Source organism: Mixophyes fleayi, chromosome 2 (genome assembly GCF_038048845.1).
Source record: "Mixophyes fleayi isolate aMixFle1 chromosome 2, aMixFle1.hap1, whole genome shotgun sequence".
In the NCBI taxonomy this organism is placed as follows: domain Eukaryota; kingdom Metazoa; phylum Chordata; class Amphibia; order Anura; family Limnodynastidae; genus Mixophyes; species Mixophyes fleayi.
In genome coordinates, this window is record NC_134403.1 from 7,152,044 (window position 1) to 7,175,148 (window position 23,105).

Sequence of the window (23,105 nt, forward strand, 5' to 3'; positions counted from 1 at the left end):
GAGCCAATCCTGGCTCGCCTCCGGCCATTCAAACTACTGGCGCCGCCGCCGCGAGCCAATCAGGGCTCACGGCGACGGCTGATGACGTCAGCGCGCCGACGGCTTTATAAGCCGCCGGGCGCCGACACGAGGAGAGTCCGGCGGCGGAGAAGAAGGAGGACGTCGCGTCCAGAGGTCCAGCGGCTGAAGCGGCAGGGAGCCCTTGTAAGGGCTGTGAGCTACCCTACCGCCCGAAGACTTCGATCAAGATGGCGGGACAAGTGGAGTTTCGTGCGCGTAGCAGGTGAGTATCAATTACTCTTTTAGGTCGGGCACAAGGCCGGGGACACCTTCAGGCACTAGGCCTGTGACGCAGGTAGGGGCGGCCATTGTAGGTGTTCAAAAGGGCACAAGGCCCTAGTCTTTAAAGGGCACAAGGCCCTAGTCTTTAAAGGGCACAAGGCCCTTTATTGTTAGCAGGGCACAAGGCCCTAGTTCGTTAGAGGGGCGCAAGGCCCTAGTTCGTTAGAAGGGCGCAAGGCCTTAGTTCGTTAGAACGGCGCAAGGCCCTAGTTCATTAGAAGGGCGCAAGGCCCTAGTTCGTTAGAAGGGCGCAAGGCCTTAGTTCGTTAGTAGAGCGCAAGGCCCTAGTTGTTAGAAGGGCACAAGGCCCGTAAGTAGCTTCTGGCTGTAGGCCAGAATAGGTAGGAGCTCGGCTTCCCCGCAGGGCACAAGGCCCTCTAGTGCGGAGAGGCATAGGCCTCTGGTAGAGAAGCGATAGGCTTCCGTAAGTGTAGCAGGGCGGCTGCCCTGTAGCTGAGCAAGGACTCCGGGTCCTTGTTGGTAGAGGGACATAAGGTCCCTGACGGTGAGCGGGCCGTAGGCCCTGGTAGTTGACAGTGGGCATTCGGCCCAGATCTAGCAGGACGCTAGGTCCTGACGCAGCGTAGGGAACACTCGGTTCCTACATAGGTACAAAGTAGAGTCTGGAGCGGTGGTTAGAACCCCCTCCATCCGTCCGGAAGGGCACCTAAGTCCTGAGCCCCAGAACAAGGCGGGCTTAACGGCCGGGGCTCGGGCCACGGGCGTAGGCCTGTGGGGCACAGCGTCTCAGGACGCGAGAGAGGTTGGTCTGAGGCAAGATACGGTGTGGTGAGTTCCATAGCGTTCCCTCGGGATTGGGTAAGTAACAGAGGTGTTGGGGAAGGACTGTTGTGGTGTTGTCTTTCTTGTCTTGCAGGTGCTGATCGGAAGACAAGGTAGCAGCCAGAAGTCAAGGGGGCATCATCGGAGAGTCGCGTACGTGAGTATAGCCGCGGCGAGGCATGTTCCCTTGGTGCACTCACCTTGTGGAGCTGTCCCTCCCATATTTCCCCCCCTTTCCCTTACAGCAAACCGAGTGCCCTGTACACGAAGTCAGGGGCCTTTTCCCCCTGTGGCGTTTGGGCACTCGGACATCCCCCCACCCCTCCCCCCGTGGGCACCTCACACTTACATTTACAACTTAGCTTTGACAAAAACGAGCACACTTCTAAATCAAGTGCCTGTAATTGCAAATAGCGGAGTACAATTTGCATTGGCCCGCCCCCTGTTTTCTGGGATACGAGGAACGAATGACAAGCAGACATTTTGCAAAGAGATCCTCGCATGACGTAAGCACTCCCACACGTGCTTTGCGAACCAATCGGAAACCAGATTATTGGAGAGCAGTTTGTAGAGATACAAAATAAGGTCCTCCACATTTGCTCGTAGAGAGCTGAGAGTGCTGACCGAGCGCACGGAGGTTGTATGTACTCTACTATGTATCTATTACGGAAGAGTGCGCTATGCATTTTGGAACACTAATAATATTAACTTTTACAATACACTAATGTTTAGTGTAATATGCATCTTTTTTTGTTTGTTTTGCGAATTATTATGCGATGAGTTTGCATCCACATTCAAATCAAACTCATTACACGATCTTTCATGTAGGTGAATAGGAAGGTGTGTTGATTTAGCTCATTAAAAACACTTGAAAGTCATTTTTCCCAGATTATATCAACATGTCAGTGTTGAAACGAAGAATTAGTTTACAATAGTCCTATATAATACACTCAGGTTGTGTTTTTACATGTGTAAACAAACCGATCGCACCTCCCACATTTGCCGTTACGTAATTCACTTTCTTATCTTTAAATAAGAAGCGGAAGTTAAGATGTTAAGATAAGCCAATTGCTTAAGATCCGTTGCATCTTATATTCAGTTGCGTAAAGGACTAGAGGTGGGTGTGTTTTTCAACTTTCCGTTCCTTATTGTATTGCGAATTTCCTATCTTGCCCGTTTCTTCTTAAAGTACTCATCGCAACTTAAGATGAGGAAAGATAAGATCCAATCGCTAATGAATCAGGCCCAAAGGCATTAATGTTAAAACAATAAAAAAAAAAGTGTTTTTTCCCCCATGAAATGCAGTTATTAGGATGATCGCAATGTCTACTGAGCATAAAATACATTTTTACAGTTGCTCCTGATTGCAAACACATGTTATAGCATGCATACATGACTGTTATCATTACGGATCAGGACTTAGACTAGCCCTGTAGCTGCAGCAAGAGATATGGCAGAGAAAGTAACTTTCAGATGCTCTTATCTGGATTCATATGTAGCTGCGTGCGCTCCAGATTGGCACAACCTTACTGTAAATTCACTACGGCAAAATTCCCCTTCCCTGCCCAGGTCACTCCCCAAAATCATAGGCTGTAGTAAGTGTCCTTTGTGCTCCCAGGCGCACTGAACAGGGCTGTGTTCACAGATGTGTCTGCCAGTGCGGGGCACGAGCAAAGTGATTGTGAATATTATACGCGCAAAATCGCCAGATATGTGTCTAGAAGAATAAGGCCCAGTGTGACGAAGATGAGATACTCACTGACGTTGTCTGTCTCTGTGCCCACTGTCTGTCTCTCTGTGCCCACTGTCACACTGTCTGTCTCTCTGTCTCTGTGCCCACTGTCACACTGTCTGTCCCTGTGCCCACTGTCACACTGTCTGTCTCTCTGTCTCCACTGTCACACTGTCTGTCTCTGTGCCCACTGTCATACTGTCTGTCTCTCAGTCTCTATCCCCACTGTCACACTGTCTGTCTCTTTGTCTCCACTGTCACACTGTCTGTCTCTCAGTCTCTATCCCCACTGTCACACTGTCTGTCTCCACTGTCACACTGTCTGTCTCTGTGCCCACTGTCACTCTGTCTGTCTCTGTGCCCACTGTCACACTGTCTCTGTGCCCACTCTCACACTGTCTGTGTCTGTGCCCACTGTCACAAGTCTCGGTGCCCACTGTCACACTGTCTGTCTCTCAGTCTCTATCCCCACTGTCACACTGTCTGTCTCTCAGTCACTGTCTCCACTCTCACACTGTCTGTCTCTCAGTCTCTGTCTCCACTGTCACACTGTCTGTCTCTCTGTCTCCACTGTCACACTGTCTCTCTCTCGGTTTCTGTCTCCACTGTCTGTCTCTCAGTCTCTATCCCCACTGTCACACTGTCTGTCTCTCAGTCTCTGTCTCCACTGTCACACTGTCTGTCTCTCAGTCTCTGTCTCCACTGTCACACTGTCTGTCTCTGTGCCCACTGTCACACTGTCTGTCTCTCAGTCTCTGTCTCCACTGTCACACTGTCTGTCTCTCAGTCTCTGTCTCCACTGTCACACTGTCTGTCTCTGTGCCCACTGTCACACTGTCTGTCTCTCAGTCTCTGTCTCCACTGTCACACTGTCTGTCTCTCGGTCTCACACTCTTTTGTTCACTGTTCCAGTATTTAGTGACAATATAATGACATTCTTAGTGTGACACAGTGATATTTGCCCCAGTCTGGAGTGTTACAATGTGACTGTACACTGACATGTTTTTGCTTTAGCAGCTGTTACTCTGAGCTCTAAATATAGAGTCTCAGCCACAGAGAGGAAAGTTCACTTATTGTTTCTTACAGTTTCTCTGTACAGCCAGGAAACAACAGAAGTAACCGATGAGATATGAGCTCCGTGCCAGAGGCAGAGCCCACGTATGTTTGTCTGTCTCCCTCTCTGTATGTCCGACTGTCTCTCCTTCTCCCTCTCTATATGTCCGTCTGTCTCCCTCTCTGAATGTCCATCTGTCTCTCTCTCTCTCTCTCTCCCTCTCTGTATGTCCGTCTGTCTCATTCTCCCTCTCTGTATGTCTGGCTGTCTCTCCTTCTCCCTATCTATTTGTCTGGCTGTCTCTCCCTCTCCCTCTCTATATGTCTGGCTGTCTCTCACTCTCCCTCTCTGTCTGGCTGTCTCTCCTTCTCCCTCTCTGTATGTCTGTCTGTCTCCCTCTCCCTCTCTATATGTCTGTCTGTCTGCCTCTCACTCTCCCTCTCTGTATGTCTGGCTGTCTCTTATGCCCTCTCCCTGGTTGTTTTTGTACAGATCATGCCCCGTATCTGAATTATTTGGGTGAGATGTTGTCAACAATGACTGGTCTCCTGCTCTCGGCATTCTGCCTCTTGGTAAATATGCAGGTAGGATATTTATATCTGTAATTTATGAAACAATTTCCTGTATGAGGTGTTACTAACTGATCACAGCTTTGTTTTAATGATTCGTTAAATATACCTTAGGTTCACAAACCAGTTGCTGCATTCTCACTTTGCTTTCTCCCGGGGTTTTCTAGTGAGGTTAGATCTCTGAACGGTTTCTGAACCGTTACTGTCATGATCTGAAGACACACACATGACCTGTATACTCCGTGTCATGCTCCACCATTACTGATATATGGCAGTTACCACCATACGCTCTTGTTTCTTTAGCAGAGATGGGCAAAATATTTAGACCTGTCCCACAAAACTTTTGTCTTATTTGGGTGGAAAATTTTACATGTTCCCCGCCAGAATTTAGCTTTAAGAGTTCCCAATTGTACCCCAACCCCAGCGTGTAGAGAAGTCAACTTGTCATCATCGTCTCAGCTCTGTTCATAGACCATAAATTCTGCAAAATGTAAATGTATGAATACAGGGCCTCATGCTGAGCTTGAACGCATTTGCGTCCAACTTCAGAGATGTAAAATGCGTTCACTAAAAATCACAAGATTGCACGATCTGCACCAATAGCATAAATATCACCTCTTCCTCAAAGCCTACCAGCCGTTCACATAACCTGCACCCCATGCCTGACTCCATCACCTCTCTTCCCTACCTCGCCACTCGCTTCTCCTGCAATTGATCCCCTCTATCTCCCCATTGTGCCTGCTGTCTGCTCCCCCTCTTTAGGATGTAAGCTCCCACGAACAGGGCCCTCTTCCCTGCTGTCTTTCTACCTATTCTCCTGCTATGTGTAAGCTGTGTTGGGAGCTTTGACGTCCTGGTATTTTTGTTTATTGTTCTGTATGGTTCTACCCTGTATGACCCACTGTTTGTAACCTGTTCGGCGCTGCGGATACCTTGTGGCGCCCTATAAATAAAGATTAATAATAATAATAATAATAATAATAATAATAATAATAATAATATATGCCAGGTTTATGTCAGTTGTATATCAGATACACTTACACCCAAATTTTTAAGCTTTTGTTTTGATTTAGGTGTGAGTAAAATAAAGAAAATCTTTAATACAGCAGATTTAACTCTCCTTCTTGTGTACAAAAAAATATCTCTAAAATACACTTACAAACCATATAATATATGCGATAGAAAGCAGCAATCGGCTTCAGTGGTGAATCTACAATCAGCCAATCATCGTCATCATGGTGTATTTGCACCAGCCACTGATATGACTTTACAGGTATCTATGCGCCTCTGTTGCGATCGGCATCTGCTCGCAGTTATGCGAACACGCCGTACTGTACTAGGCCTACGTTAGAGCGAGCAGACGCAAGTGTCAGGTTTCAGCAGATATGCACACGGACATTTGCGTGCCACCTGTTTTGCAATCATGTATAGAACATATTAGCGTATTTTATGCTACGCAATCTGATAAACGTTCAACAAAGAATGAAATGACATCCGCAGAATGGTGAAGGAAGAACGTAACGGTCGCAGCTACCCCAGAATAAAATAATGAGTCAAATATTAAATGTTAAATTATGAAATTCTAATTCTAAAATACAATAAGCTGTAATGGTAAGGAATAAAATGAAAAAATATCAGTGATGGGTCCAAAGGTGTCCGATATGGGAAAGAGAAGGGAGGTAACAGGCAATTAGAGATTTGGCAAAAAATAAGTTTTCTCCTGGACAAACCATGTTACAATACAAGGGGTGCAAATTAGTTTATTATTTTGCACATAAGTGAAATACTGGCTGTTTTTTCATGTAGCACACAAATACCTGATAGCTTTATTTTTACACTGAAATTTAAAGTTGATAGGACATGTCCTACCCCAACTATAAATCTGTCTGCACATTTTAAATTTACCTCCCCCTCCAATGCAACATCATCATCATCATCAACATTTATTTATATAGCGCCAGCAAATTCCGTAGCGCTTTGCAATTGAGAACAAACATTAATAAAACAATACTGGGTAATACATACAGACAGAGAGGTAAGAGAACCCTGCTCGCAAGCTTACAATCTATAGGACAATGGGAGTTTGAAACACAAAGGCATGTGCTACATCATATTGCACACTGGACCAGCTAGAATGCAAAGGTAAAAGTATTGAGTGGACTGTGTGTGTTGCAATGTTGGTCAGAGGGTTGTTGTCTTGCGTTAGCAGTGTAGAGGATGGTAATAGGGTAATCTAGGGAAATTAAGGTGGTGGTTGAGGAATATCATAACCTTGTCTGAAAAGGTGGGTTTTCAGTGAACGTTTGAAGGTTTGAAGACTAGAGGAAAGTCTTACTGTGCGAGGGAGGGAATTCCACAAAGTATGTGCAGCGCGGAAAAAATCCTATAACCTCTTGCCTCAACTGGCTCCTCTTGTGCCTGGTCTGTTTACCCTCCCTTAGGATGTAAGCTCGTATGAGCAGGGCCCCCTCCCCTCCTGTCTCCTCACCTGTTCTTCCGCTCCGTCTTTACTGCATATGACTGGCCGGAGTTTCTGAAGTATTGGTACCTTTTGTTCATTGTTCTGTATGGTTTCACCCTGTATAGTCTACTGTTAGTACTGTGTGCGGCGCTGCGGATACCTTGTGGCGCCTAACAAATAAATGATAATAATAATAATAACCGAGAATGGGAGGAAGTGATGAGAGTGGAGGAGAGACGTAGATCTTGTGCAGAACGGAGGTGTCGAGTGGGGAGATATTTTGAGACAAGTGAGGAAATGTATGTCGGTGCAATTTTGTTGATGGCCTTGTATGTTAGTAGAAGAATTTTATATTGGATTCGTTGAAACACAGGCAGCCAATGTAGAGACTGACAGAGTGGCTCAGCAGAGGAATAAAGGTTTGCAAGGAAAATCAATCTAGCAGCTGCGTGCAAAATAGATTGTAGGGGTTCAAGTCTGACTTTGGGAAGACCAGTAAGGAGGGAATTGCAATAGTCGATGCGGGAGATGATGAGTGCATGAATTAATGTTTTTGCGGTGTCTTGTGTCAGATATGTGCGTATTCTGGAAATGTTCTTTAGATGTATGTAACATGATTTAGATATAGAGTTGATGTGGGGAATAAACGACAGTTGTGAATCAAGGATTACACCTAGGCAACAAGCTTGCGGGGTGGGATTTATGGTCATATTATCAACGGAAATAGAAATGTCAGGCAGGAAACTTCTGTTTTTGGGTGGGAATATTATTAATTCAGTTTTTGAAAGATGGAGTTTGAGTTGGCGAGAAGACATCCAAGATGAAATGGCAGAAAGACAGTCAGTAACGCGAGACAACACAGATGGTGAAAGATCAGGAGAGGATAGATAGATTTGTGTATCATCCGCATAGAGATGATACTGAAATCCAAAGGAGCTTATTAGTTTTCCAAGAGAAGTGGTGTAGATAGAGAATAGCAGAGGATCTAGTACTGAGCCTTGTGGTACTCCAACTGATAAAGGAAGCGGAGCAGAGGTGGATCCAGAGAAATTAACACTGAAAGAGCGATTAGATAGGTAGGATGAGAACCAGGATAGGACAGTGCCTTCAAGACCTAGGGATTGTAGTGTTTGTATGAGGAGAGAGTGGTCAACAGTGTCAAATGCAGCAGAGAGATCCAGGAGAATTAGAAAAGAGTAATGGTTATTATTTTTTGCTGTGATCAAATCATTGACAACCTTGGTTAGCGCAGTCTCTGTGGAGTATTGAGAGTGAAAGCCTGACTGAAGAGGATCCAATAGGTTGTTTGCTGTAAGAAAGTGTGTGAGGCGAGTGTAGGCAGTTCTCTCGAGAAGCTTGGAGGGACATGGGAGCTGGGAGCTGGGGCGGTAATTTACGAGAGAGTTAGGGTCAGAATTCTGTTTTTTTAAAATGGGAGTAATCACTGCATGCTTGAAGAGTGATGGAAAAATACCAGTAGAGAGAGAGAGATTACAGATTTTAGTTAGAGGGGGAATGAGCACAGGAGACAGGGACATACCAATTTGTGAGGGAATGGGATCAAGAGGACAGGAGGTAGAGTAGGAAGATGAGAAGTGAGTAGAAACTTCCTCTTCATTTGTGGGATCAAATGAAGAGAGAGTGTCAGAGGGTGCTACAAAGGAATTGAGCTGATTGCTTGTCAAGGGAGATGATATCATGGTTTTGCCCAGGTGCAAAGTTACTTCTTTTTTTTGCTTCACTTTCCTTTATGAATCAGGCCTACTGTGACACTTATAACAAATACCTGAGGCATAACAAGTAGGAAATAAAAGTGGTTACACAGATAGGGAAACACATAATTAGATCCAAGGTATTTCCAGGCTTCCTACTGATGTAGTGTGCATTGAAAATTGTAATTCTGGATGATCAGATTGTGTCAGATTGTCGATGTTCCGACCAATGTGGTTGTTGTAGCATATGAGGTATAAACTTTGTTTTTATAGAATATAAATATATAAGGAGTTGTAATACATAGATAGGAAGTAACAATAACTACATAGGAAGTAAAGACACATAGGTAGAAAATAGTCCTGCATAGATAGGAAGTAGAAAAACCATAGCTAAGATGTAGAGATATATAGATAGTAAGTAGCAATATATACATAGGAAGTAGAAACACATAGATAGTATGTAGAAGTATATAGATTGTAAGTAAAGATATACAGAAAAGGAGAAGAGATATATAGAAAGAAAGAAGAGATATATATAGATAGGAAGTATAGATATATAGATAGAAATTTGAGGTATATTGATAGAAAGTAAAAATACATATAGAGGAAAGTAGAAATACACATAAAAGAAGCAGAGATATATGGAATATGATATATGGAATAGGCTATATAGATAGGAAATAGAGCCACATAGATAGGAAGTATAGTTATATAGAGAGGAAGTAGAAATATATAGATAGGAAGTAGAGATATATAAACGTATAGGAAGTTGAGATGCATAGATAAGAAGTAGAAATACATAGATTGCAAGTGGAGTTAAATAGATAGGAATTAGAAACACATAGAAAAGAAACAGAAGTATACAGATGGGAAGTATAAATACATAGGAAGTAGAGATATATGGACAAGAACTGGAGGTATATGGATTGGAGACAGATACACATAGATAGGAATAATATATATATATATATATATATATATATATATATATTTATAAAGAGAGAGAGAGAAAGTAGAGGTATATAGATAGAAAGTAGAACTATGTAGATAGGAAGTAGAGAAACATAGGTAGGAGGTAGCAAAATACATATATATGGAGTAAAGATTTATATATATAAGATTTAATATACAGACACAGACAGACAGAGACTAGGGTCAATTTGATAGCAGCCAATTAACCTACCAGTATGTTTTTGGAATGTGGGAGGAAACCGGAGCACCCGGGGGAAACCCATGCAAACACAAGGAGAACATACAAACTCCACACAGATATGGCCATGGTTGGGAATCGAACTCATGACCCCAATGCTGTGAGGCAGTAGTGCTAACCACTGAGCCACCGTGCTGCCCATGCCCATACAATCTGTTAAAATATAGACAAACTGCATGAGTAATGCTAACAGAAAGTTTTAGGAAATCACAGACTTATGTGAAATTTGTTAAATTGCGTTAACTTCATGTCATCATCATCATTTATTTATATAGCGCCACTAATTCCGCAGCGCTGTACAGAGAACTCATTACAGTCTAAATTCCCTGATATAGACACACACTCAGACACAGACAGACAGAGAGGGAGAGACTAGGGTCAATTTTGATAGCAGCCAAACCTACCAGTATGTTTTTGGAGTGGGGGAGGAAACCAGAGCACCCGGAGGAAACCCACACAAACACAAGGAGAACATACAAACTCCACACAGATAAGGCCATGGTTGGGAATCAAACTCATGACCCTAGTGCTGTGAGGCATAAGTGCTAACCATTAGGCCACTGTGATGTCTAGAGAAATATCACATCCTGATGTTCAATCATCTACTGTGATATCAGACCTGTTGGTGCCAGCTAGAATCAGGGGGACTGGATTACCTCCTGTCAGCATGTGTGTGTACATCTGTATAAAAGGAGCACTGTCTTACCATGTTATCATTCCATCTGTAACTCTTGATAGACCGCTAGTACCACAGACTGGCGTTTAACTGTCCTTATTAGGATACTTGAGCTAATAAACCACTGCTTCAAGATCCTGCTTTGATGACTACTTGCCTGCTGCAATTCCTGTGACCACAGATTAGACCAACTCTAATCCATTCTCCGGCTGTTCTGAGGTTAGGACCCAGCATCCAGTACCAATGCTCTGCCCGCCACCTGCAGCTCTGGCCAGTGTGATAGGCCAGGTGGGAACTATCCACAGCACCCTGATCTGAAGGCAAGAGGTCAGGGGTACCAGCCCAGGTGCCCGGCGAGAGTTACCCAGAGGAACGTGGTTCTGGATGCCGCTAAGGAGTCCAGTGGTGGCAGCAGCTTAAGCCCCTTCTACTACGGTTAGAGTGCATAATTTGCGAGAAAGAAAGGGACAGTGGCAAGTTAAGCTCAGCTGGTCCCCAGCAACAACAGACAGGATGGCTTGGTATATTCTTCCTAATTGCTGTTACTTAGTAATACATGTCACACACTGCAAATGAACAATAAATATAATATAGAAACAATAATAGAAAATAAATGTCATAAGGAAAACTATAGTGCAACAATCATTTAAAGTTAAAACTCAAACTATAAAGATTTATTTAATCCGGAGCAGACATACTATACCAGAGACATTGGCACCTGACATATGAATTGATGCCTTTGATATATCTCTATGGTGAGCAATAAAAGGCTCACCTAGATAACAGTGATACCACTTTCCTTCATCACAGATCTCAATGGCAAAACTCCACCATAAACTAGAGACTCATATTACCTGTAGCTCTGGACCCAAAATGGACCTGTTTTTGGGACCCTTGTTGGTTTGATATGTTAAGCAGATTATTGCAAACTGCATCTATTGTGTCCCCAGAAGTGTGATACACTGACACCGGGGTCCCAGAAAAGTGACACACTGACACTGGGGTCCTAGAACACTGACACTGGGGTCCCAGAACACTGACACTGACACTGGGGGTCCCAGAACAATGACACACTGACACTAGGGGTCCCAGAACAATGACACACTGACACTGGGGGTCCCAGAACAATGACACACTGACACTAGGGGTCCCAGAACAATGACACACTGACAATGGGGTCCCCAGAAGAGTGACACACTGACACTGGGGTCCCAGAACAATGACACACTGACACTGGGGTACCCAGAACACTGACACACTGACACTGGGGTACCCAGAACACTGACACACTGACACTGGGGTCCCCAGAACACTGACACACTGACACTGGGGTCCCAGAACACTGACACACTGACACCGGGGTCCCAGAACACTGACACACTGACACTGGGGTCCCAGAACACTGACACACTGACACTGGGGTCCCAGAACACTGACACACTGACACTGGGGTCCCAGAACACTGACACACTGACACTGGGGTCCCCAGAACACTGACACACTGACATTGGGGTCCCAGAACACTGACACACTGACACTGGGGTCCCAGAACAATGACACACTGACACTGGGGTCCCCAGAACACTGACACACTGACATTGGGGTCCCAGAACACTGGCACACTGACACTGGGGGTCCCAGAACAATGACACACTGACACTAGGGGTCCCAGAACAATGACACACTGACACTGGGGGTCCCCAGAACACTGACACACTGACACTGGGGTCCCAGAACACTGACACACTGACACTGGGGTCCAAGAACACTGACACACTGACACTGGGGTCCCCAGAACACTGACACACTGACACTGGGGTCCCCAGAACACTGACACACTGACACTGGGGTCCCCAGAACACTGACACACTGACACCGGGGTCCCAGAACACTGACACACTGACACTGGGGTCCAAGAACACTGACACACTGACACTGGGGTCCCCAGAACACTGACACACTGACACTGGGGTCCCAGAACACTGACACACTGACACTGGGGTCCCCAGAACACTGACACACTGACACTGGGGTCCCAGAACACTGACACACTGACACTGGGGTCCCAGAACAATGACACACTGACACTGGCGTCCTCAGAACACTGACACACTGACATTGGGGTCCCAGATCACTGACACACTGACACTGGGGTCCCAGAACAATGACACACTGACACTGGGGTCCCAGAACACTGACACACTGACACTGGGGTCCCAGAACACTGACACACTGACACTGGGGTACCCAGAACACTGGCACACTGACACTGGGGTCCCAGAACACTGGCACACTGACACTGGGGTCCCAGAACACTGACACACTGACACCGGGGTCCCAGAACACTGACACACTGACACTGGGGTCCCAGAACACTGACACACTGACACTGGGATCCCAGAACACTGACACACTGACACTTGGGGTCCCAGAACACTGACACACTGACACTGGGATCCCAGAACACTGACACACTGACACTGGGGTCCCAGAACACTGGCACACTGACACTGGGATCCCAGAACACTGACACACTGACACTGGGATCCCAGAACACTGACACACTGACACTTGGGGTCCCAGAACACTGACACACTGACACTGGGATCCCAGAACACTGACACACTGACACTTGGGGTCCCAGAACACTGACACACTGACACTGGGGTACCCAGAACACTGGCACACTGACACTGGGGTCCCAGAACACTGACACACTGACACTGGGATCCCAGAACACTGACACACTGACACTTGGGGTCCCAGAACACTGACACACTGACACTGGGATCCCAGAACACTGACACACTGACACTGGGGTCCCAGAACACTGGCACACTGACACTGGGATCCCAGAACACTGACACACTGACACTTGGGGTCCCAGAACACTGACACACTGACACTGGGATCCCAGAACACTGACACACTGACACTGGGATCCCAGAACACTGACACACTGACACCGGGGTCCCAGAACACTGACACACTGACACTGGGGTACCCAGAACACTGGCACACTGACACTGGGGTCCCCAGAACACTGACACACTGACACTGGGGTCCCAGAACACTGACACACTGACACCGGGGTCCCAGAACACTGACACACTGACACTGGGGTCCCCAGAACACTGACACACTGACACTGGGGTCCCAGAACACTGACACACTGACACTGGGGTCCCCAGAACACTGACACACTGACACTGGGGTCCCAGAACACTGACACACTGACACTGGGGTCCCCAGAACACTGACACACTGACATTGGGGTCCCAGAACACTGACACACTGACACTGGGGTCCCAGAACAATGACACACTGACACTGGGGTCCCAGAACAATGACACACTGACACTGGGGGTCCCAGAACAATGACACACTGACACTAGGGGTCCCAGAACAATGACACACTGACACTGGGGGTCCCCAGAACACTGACACACTGACACTGGGGTCCCAGAACACTGACACACTGACACTGGGGTCCAAGAACACTGACACACTGACACTGGCGTCCTCAGAACACTGACACACTGACACTGGGGTCCCAGAACACTGGCACACTGACACTGGGGTCCCAGAACACTGACACACTGACACCGGGGTCCCAGAACAATGACACACTGACACTGGGGTCCCCAGAACACTGACACACTGACACTGGGGTCCCAGAACACTGACACACTGACACTGGGGTCCCAGAACACTGACACACTGACACTGGGATCCCAGAACACTGACACACTGACACTGGGGTCCCAGAACACTGACACACTGACACTGGGATCCCAGAACAATGACACACTGACACCGGGGTCCCAGAACAATGACACACTGACACTGGGGTCCCAGAACACTGACACACTGACACTGGGATCCCAGAACACTGACACACTGACATTTGGACAGCAACAACACACTGACGCAACTGGAAACAAGGACCATATAAATATAGATTATATGAATAAAACAGATACATTTATTCTACTAGTAATTTAAATGATCATTGCTTATTCCTACATGTGGAATAAAGAGATAAGATGAGTACACAAGCAGTTCACCTCCTCTGCATTCTGCTACAATATGTGTAAGTCTGATAACTGTATCATATTGAATTAGTGAATGTTGTATTTTATACTCTCTACAGAATATGTTTTCCTAGAGAGTCTAATTTAAAAATAACCATAACACATTTTGTTTTCAGTTTTTATGAAGTCAAACATGAGCATTATAATCATCATTAATTAAAACATGTAGCATTTTATAATGACATTTTCTGTAGCAATTCACCTAGCAATGGTAATAATTTAATATGTGTGAAACCATAGTTAATAACGGGTTTGAAAAGTGGAGATGTTGCCTATAGCAACCAATCAGATTCTAGGTAGCATTTTTTAGAATGTAGTAAAGAAATTATAGCTAGAATCTGATTGGCTTTTCAAACCCGCCGGAAAACTCTCAGCTTGATACATTTACTTCCAGGGATAATTTATGAACCGTTTGAAGTCATGACCCACAAGAATACTTAATGCACACAGTTCGCCCAACTGTAACACGATGCAAATGTTTGCATTCCTACAGATGTTGCCATCTTGGCCTACAAATTGAGGCCCCTACCTGTAAACTTGGGGCATATGTGTAAAAGTAGTCGTATTATATCACAAATTACCATTTGTACTCCAAGTTTTCCTATAAATAAGCTTTGATGAACCTGTACACTAGATTTTACAATCATCATCCTTGTCTTTATAGGTGAACGATCAGCGGGTTCAGTTGGGAATGTACGAGGATTCCTTTGACGATCAATATGTCGGATGCCTTGACAAAATGGAGGCACAAGCGCCAGATATACTGAGAAAAGAAAGACAGAAGAACATGGAATTCGACAATGCTTGGAAAAATGCATCTGAAACATGGCTGGGGAAAAAGTCCTTCATGAAAACTCTTCCTAAAGGCTTTAATGATGAACACGGGATTGCACTATTTGTGTACAGTAATATGGACATCCCCGTGTACAAACAATTAAACCGAGCTATTCGGGAATATGGCATGGCTCCCCAATCATTCATGTACTATTCATTACATTTTTATCTTACAAGAGCCCTGACTTTGCTTCGAGCTGGGTGTGATGGAAAACCATGGTCCACCTATCGAGGGGCCAACAGGATTCTGTTCGAGCCACCTCCTGAACCCCAGCACCATATCAGACTGAGCCAATTTGCTTCTTCATCTACTGACATCAAACAGGCGGAACAGTTCGGTAACGCATCTTTCTTCAACATCACCACCTGCTTTGGGGCGGAAATACACAATTTCTCATACTTTCCAGCTCAAAAAGAGGTGCTGATTCCAGTGGATGAGGTCTTTCATGTTACCAAATACATCAAGGAGGGGAACAGATACAACCTACAGAGCACCAATAAGAGATGTAGTTTTTACAACTGTGTCTACCTTGGGGGTACGTTAATAAGGTTTAAAACTCGTAATGCTGGATGAGATACATGAGAGTATGATGTTAGTGTGAAGGGATGGACTTACTCTGCCGCCCCGATGGTCCACCACGATTTATGGAACTTTACTTGTTTCAGCAACTTGTAATTGCTGACTGCTCCTAGGGGCTTCGCTGAACCAAACCGGCCCCTCATTAACTTATGAGCATCAACTGCCCACCACCATCTGATGTCAGTTGTATGCGCTTGTTGCTGCCATACAGAGTGGTAGTACAAACAGGGTATATATAATTACATAAACTATAGTAAAATACTACAGTATAATACAAGAAGAATAACAAAAGTCACTTACATGGATAAATTAGTAGCGATAGAAGAAAGGAAACATGGTGCAAGTAAAATGTACAGAAGGCAATTACAAAGATATCAAGGGAACCGAAGGAGGGTCATACATGTTAGAGCTTATATTCTAAAGGGGAGAGATTGGAGTGGGTGTACAAGGGGGGTAACAAAAAGAGGGCAAGAATATGGTGGGAGCAGGCAGTGGTCTGGTAGGATTTTGTGAATAAGTGAGTTTTGAGGCTAGAGGGTATGGAAGGGAGAGTGGAGGGAGGTGAGTTTGGAGATGTAGGGGGAGAGGAGAGGGAAAGAACTTTTGGATTCTGTAGGATGTAAGGAGAGATTGAGGAGGAGAGGCAGATGAGTGGGAGGCCAGGTAGGAGAAGGTTGCTATGAGCACCAGAATTTTGGTGGCATCAAGGGAGAGGAAAAGTTGAAGCCTGATGATGTTCCAGAGATGGAAATTGCAGGAGTGGGTGATGGATGTGAGAAGTGACTGAGAAAGAAGAGTCAAGAGTGACTCCCAGGCAGTGGACTTTAGCATCTGATGATATAATGGTATTATTGAAAGGGAAAAGTGAGGAGAGGTGGAGACTCAAGAAGGATGGAAGACAATAAGCTCAGTCTTGGACACATTTAGCTTGAGAAAGCGTGGTGACGTCCATGAGGAGATGTCAGGGAGGCAGTTTTAAATTCAAAAGAATCACCATGTGCAAATGTGTAAAATGAAGAGAGCAGGGGGCCAAGGATGGAGCCTCGGAGCCCTAACAGGAAGTGAAAGAGGGGAAGAGGAGGAGGCGGATGTAGAGACTGAGAAGGATCAGTTGGAGAGATAGGAGGAGAACCAAGAGAGGACAGTGTCATGTGAAGAAAGTGCAGTATGATCCTTGGATTTAGCGGTAAGGAGAGCATGGGGGCCTTTGGTCAAAGCTGTTTCTGCTGACTGGATGCCAGACAGGATAGGAAGTTTTGAGAGAGGAAGGGGGTACGGCTGGTGTAGACAAGCTACTCAAGTATTTTGAAAGCAAAGGGGAGGAGAGAGACTAACGTTATGTATCACCTTGCGGAAGGTTAACATTCTCAGGGAGAGTTGCTTGTTATCTGTGAAGTGCTAGGAAGTCTCTCCCTGATTGGGATTCTCTCGGACATTTTGGTAGAATAGACAACTGTGCTTTTCCCTAGTCTCAATGTTGCGTTCATCACAACTTTACTATTTCTTATCATTTTTAAGCAACTATCTTTGGATAAAAATGGGAAAACTGAACTTCTCCCCAATTCTTCACATAATTACAAAATAATTTTTAAACCAACCATATTTTTATTAATGATTATACTGCTTAGGGACACTCATCTTTGCTGGGCCCCCTCTACCTCTGGGTACCATAGCGGCTCTCCTGTCTGCAGTGGCGGTAGTTCCGGTAGTCCCATTGGTACAACCTTGGTTTAGGTGTGCGTGGTGTAGAACGTATTACTGTCCTGATTATGGGCAGTCTTCTGCAGTGCGGGATACTTGAGTCACTGATCGCTGATCAGATTATATATTACGTTTTTTATAAATAGTTTCCAATTGTATCATTGCATGTGATACTTGCTTTATTCTGCTGCAGGACAATGATAGGCCATATATTATAACATATAATGGTCTATATATCTATGGGTGAAGAGCCCCAGATCTGGCAAAAATGGGAGCATTTCGCCATATTTAGGGCTTCTCCCTATTTACCAAAGCTGCCAGTCGGTGGAGACTATAGCTGGGTATCAAAGTGCTATCATCAGATACAACACTTGCCAGCCACATCTGACTAGTATTCAATGCAGACACTATTCTAATGACAGATATGCAATACATAGAGCACTCTAGTGACAGATATACAATACAGAGAGCATTCTAGTGACAGATATACAATATAGTGAGCACTCTAATGACAGATGTACCATACGGAGAGTACTCTAATGACAGATAAAGAATATAGAGATCACTCAAGTGACAGATATACAATACAGAGAGCACTCTAGTGACATATACAATACAGAGAGCACTCTAGTGACAGATATACAATACAGAGAGTACTCTAGTGACAGATAGACAATGCAGAGAACATTCTAGTGACAGATATACAATACAAAGAACACTCTAGTAACAGATATAATACAGAGAGCACTCTAATGGCAGATATACAATACAGAGAGCACTCTAGTGACAGATACAATACAAATAGCACTGTAGTGACATATACAATATAGAGAACAATCTAACAACAGATATACAATATAGAGTGCATTCTAGTGACATATATACATTACTGAGAGCACTATAATGGCAGAATTACAATACATTGAGCACTCTAGTGACAGATATACAATACAGAGAGCATTCATTGACCTCTATATAATACAGAGAGTATTGTAGAGACTAATATAAAATACAGAGAGCCATCATACCCAGTATTTATTCAGTCATACCTGGCAAAAAAAAAAGTCAGAGGATGCTGCTGACCGCTCTGATTCTGTTTATAATAAAATACAATTGTAACATCTGACCAGCTTCCTCTTCCTGTCTCTCGGCTGCCGTGTCAGACATGCCCTGTACGGTCCATAACTGTATGGGCTCAGGTTCAGGCCACACCTCTTAAGAGGGTTACTGCATATAATAAGTCTCTCACCGGAAAATGCCTCTCTATAGGGGAGAATATTTATCATATATCATGGTAGTAGTTATTCCGACTTCATGCCTGTTTTCATTTATTTATTTGTTGTAATGGCTCAAACTGAGCTTCTACTTCAATAAATGCGTTGGGCCCCAATACATGCTCATTGAGGCTGATAGGGGAATTCCAGAGCCAAGATAAGTGTAATTATAATGAATAGGCTTCTTATTATTAGAAAATATGCTGACTCTGTAAGGTGATAAGAAAAATATGTATGATTAATATTATGGAAGGAAAAATGTAATTGTCCCCCATGTGGCTGAATGTAAAACTGAGCCACTGGTAAAGCCTGGACTACAAAGATATGTAGAATAAAGAGCTCCTGTGAAAGTAACTGATCTATAAAATAAAGTTGCTCCTGTGAAAGTAACTGGTCTATAAAATAAAGTTGCTCCTGTGAAAGTAACTAGTGAACGAAATTGCATCCAAATCATGCCCAAATGCAAATGATACTTCCTACGACTTGAAGGGTGGACCAGGGGCAGGAAGAAGCGGATGCACATAGACAATGTACAGTAAGGACGCGCTCAACTCAAGCGCACGCAAATTTGGTGGATTCCATTTCAGGGCATTTGGTACGTGAATTTTAACCTTATCTCTTGCACCAGCTACAGGTCGGGTGTAGGTGCCGACTCATAGTGATGACTGACACGTATGTGCCAGTTCATGTGTATGTAACTGAGAGAAACTATAAAAACTTATTATATGTACAGTACACATTAAGTGTATTCTGATTTATGTATTTCATGTAAAAAAATATAAATTCAAAATAATTTTTAATATGTATTTTATTAATTATTATAGTATTAAGACATTTATCTTATAAAATATTTTTTTTCTGCATGTTTTGATGGGACTTTATATGTCATATATGCATGTGCCTGTCCTGCTCTGTATACTATCTGGATACATACAGAACGTACCATATAACCAGAGCGCACCGATACCAGTATTCAAATGGAGACGTTTCTCGAGATCCGCCTGTATTAGTATAAGGGCGGACGTGTGTGCGGTTTTTTAAATGCAAGTTACATTCACTTTGAGTTTGAAGATGAATCAGGGCTTTGAATTTCTAGACTGAATACGATTGTTAATTCTGTTTCTTTTGTGCTTCCAGGAACTAAAAGAGAGATCTGCACATATAACTCAGGTGATAATATATTATAATATGGAATGATCCCTGTTGTCGTTATGTCTGTTTCGAAATGTTAGATATATATTTTATGAAATTTTTGAGGATGTCACATGATCCTCTCAAATTTTTCCTTTAATACCTGTTGTCTGGGGCTCTGTATAGTAAACCAAACATTGGGGTTCTCCAAGAAACCCTGTCACCTTGAAGAGAGCATTACATCCAGCGAGCTATGCTCTCTCCTGGGCAGACCCCTTCTATCCTGCCTATCGGTAGAGCTGTGAGGTGTAGAGGAAGCCAACTTGGAGATCAGCGCACTATTCCGATAGTTAGACTCCGCTTTAAAGTCCAGTTGTCAGATATCACTACAGGCAGGTTCCTCCACACATCATCAAAACCCCATTTTTTGGCTTACTACATAGTACCAACCATACCTCCCAATATTCAAGTTGACTAAATCTGGAAATGGCTGTGCACGTTCCACTAGGGGGCATGGTCATGTCACATGGGGAGCATGTTTGCAGCACATTTGGAGGAGTGGCTGCCCACCCCAGACAGCTCTCCACTGCTACCCTCCTCCATTCACCACCACTCTGAATGGGATGTACCTCTCAACATTCCCAGCAAGTCGGAACAAACGTCCTAAATCGGGACAGATGGTTGGTATGTACACTGATAGAGGACCCGGTCCCTGCTCTGCTTATAGAACAGTGATGGGCAACCTGAAACACTTCGGAGGCCACACAGCCGGCCCTCTAACCTAATACTGCCCATTACCCTTAACCTCAGTAATCTAAACAATACATTTAATGAAAGAGACACCGATCTGTAATAATACATCAGCAGGCATTTTATACAAGTGTTACACACCATAACAAGCATATCTGATAATAAAGCAGGAAGGACCCAGGGGCCACAGGTGAAGGCTTGGGGGCCACCTGTTTTCCATCACTGTTTTAGAAGGGGTTGGGTACGCTTGAACGATTAGCACAAATCTGACACCGAGGAGGCTGAAAAATAAAATCCGAATTTACCAAAAAGCGATTGAAATATAAACAGACTTACCTGAAAAACTATGCTGCAGATCTCTGATCGCACCAGCATGCTGACAGCAGCTTATTCCAAATGGACAGCTCTCTGGCAGTATACTTTGACGTCATCGCGACCTCTATCAATGTTAATTTAAAGCGGCAATGTTGGGACCACCCGGGTTAAGTGTTTAAAGACTTAACCTAGTTGGTCCCGACATTGGTAAATTCGGATTTTATTTGTCGGCCTCCTCTGTATCATATTTGTGGTAATCGTTAAAAGGCTCAACGGCTTCAAGCGTGCCCTTAAGACTCATTTCTTTATTCGAGTCTATCAGTCCTCCTAACTACCTTGTCCCGGCTCTCTCCCCCAGTTAGTACCACCCTATCTGTGTCTCCCCCTTCCCTTTAGGATGTAAGCTCTCAGGAGCAGGGTCCTCTTTCCTTGTGTGCTCCTTCTACTACTCCATCACCCTCTGTAGCTCTTGGCCGGCCTCCCTAGCCCTGATTTCTTAAGCTTCGGCCTACTTCTCTCTGATTTCTACCATCACTTTCACTCATTGTCCCAGTAACAATTTGATTTGCACCATGTTACCTGTGTGTATGTGTGTGTGTGTGTGTGTTTATATATATTTATATATTTTTGTTCTTCATATTTTGTTCTTTCTGTATCATGTTGTGTCATTGGTCACTGTTTTCTGTATATGTCATGTACGGTGCTGCGGACCCTTTGTGGTGCCTTATAAATTAAAGATAATAATAATAAAATAATAATTACCACCGTTTAGAAGCTCTATATCTAAACAGTTTGATACAATATGTTTCCCACTTGTAAAGTGATGTGAAGTACAATGGAGCTATATAAATACATTTAATGGTTATAATACCAATGTATTGGATCATATAAGTGGACTATACTGCTACAAGGACTGGCAATATATTTGCACAACTAGCCCAATAGTCACATTGCTGGTGCTCTAACTTCCCCGTAACACAAACAGGGTTATTTTGAAAGATGACAGAACATGAGAAACTGAGCCTCATACATCCTGACAACAACTTCACGTGTTTATCGGGCATGTGAGACATGTAAGCAGAACCCAGTGTTGTAAGAGGATGTCAAATAAAATAATCCAACATATCTCTTTATGTCGATAAGGGTGGGGGGGGGGGGGGACACAGCAAGATCTGAGCCAGATTCCAGGGTATAAATATTTACTAGAACTGCTGTTTCTGATGCTATGTAAGATTCCCTGTCTACTGATATTAATGTATACATATTTTAATATATATTGTACCTTTCAGCTCCAATAACACTGACGTTCAGTGAAGCAGTGACTGCGCCTCTACTGGTTGGTTTGGGTATTGCCGTCAGTTCCATCACAATGTTCCTGAATAGGTGAAGAAATGATTGTGGTTCCAGGTCCAACTGGGAAAGGATTTAGGTGCCTTCTTCTGGCATCGTGCAGGAATAATCCACGGAGAGGGAGCTGTCAGTCTGTCTATAAATAAAAGTGGTCTACTCAGAACTCATGTGTGAGAATACATTAACTCCTCTTTCCCACAGTTGTAAATATCAGTTATAAAATAACTGTGTGATAAGAATACATGGTCCATCTGCCTGTATTAGTCAGTGTATATGTATGTGATTTCTGACCAGGGTTTGCATATTATCTGTTATATGTGCTATAAATTGTGTGAACCAGAGTATAAACTCTCCAATGGGGTAAATGTATCAAGCTGAGAGTTTTCCGGCAGGTTTGAAAAGTGGAGATGTTGCCTTTAACAATCAATCAGATTCTAGCTGTCATTTTGTAGAATGTACTAAATAAATAAAAGCTAGAATCTGATTGGTTTTTCAAACATGCCAAAAAACTCTCAGCTTGATACATGTACCCCAAGA

At 44.1% G+C, this 23,105-nt stretch overlaps 1 protein-coding gene across 4 annotated transcripts; it reads left to right on the forward strand.

Annotated features, from left to right (window-relative positions):
• Positions 1-2,039: 2,039 nt before the first annotated feature.
• On the forward strand, positions 2,040-22,731 carry LOC142140646 (ecto-ADP-ribosyltransferase 5-like). Of its 4 annotated transcripts, XM_075198384.1 has the most exons (5): positions 3,882-4,015; positions 4,404-4,495; positions 15,298-16,003; positions 20,160-20,192; positions 22,508-22,731. In XM_075198384.1, the coding sequence occupies exons 2-5, from the start codon at positions 4,436-4,438 to the stop codon at positions 22,603-22,605; spliced, it is 897 nt and encodes a 298-aa protein (XP_075054485.1). In that variant the 5' UTR covers positions 3,882-4,015; positions 4,404-4,435; the 3' UTR covers positions 22,606-22,731. The 4 variants fall into 4 exon arrangements, 3 of the variants coding, with proteins under 3 accessions (XP_075054485.1, XP_075054483.1, XP_075054484.1); XM_075198382.1 differs by lacking the exon at positions 3,882-4,015 and having other exon boundaries at positions 4,025-4,495; XM_075198383.1 differs by lacking the exon at positions 3,882-4,015 and having other exon boundaries at positions 4,025-4,483.
• The last annotated feature ends 374 nt before the right edge of the window (positions 22,732-23,105 follow it).

Bases quoted from the DNA above. Each gene is read 5' to 3' on its own strand.
- LOC142140646 (XM_075198382.1), top strand. From the start codon at position 4,232: ATGTCTGGCTGTCTCTCACTCTCCCTCTCTGTCTGGCTGTCTCTCCTT. The intron at 4,496-15,297 runs GTAGGATATTTA...TTGTCTTTATAG, and splicing joins GCCTCTTGGTAAATATGCAG to GTGAACGATCAGCGGGTTCA. The intron at 16,004-20,159 runs GTACGTTAATAA...TTGTGCTTCCAG, and splicing joins CAACTGTGTCTACCTTGGGG to GAACTAAAAGAGAGATCTGC.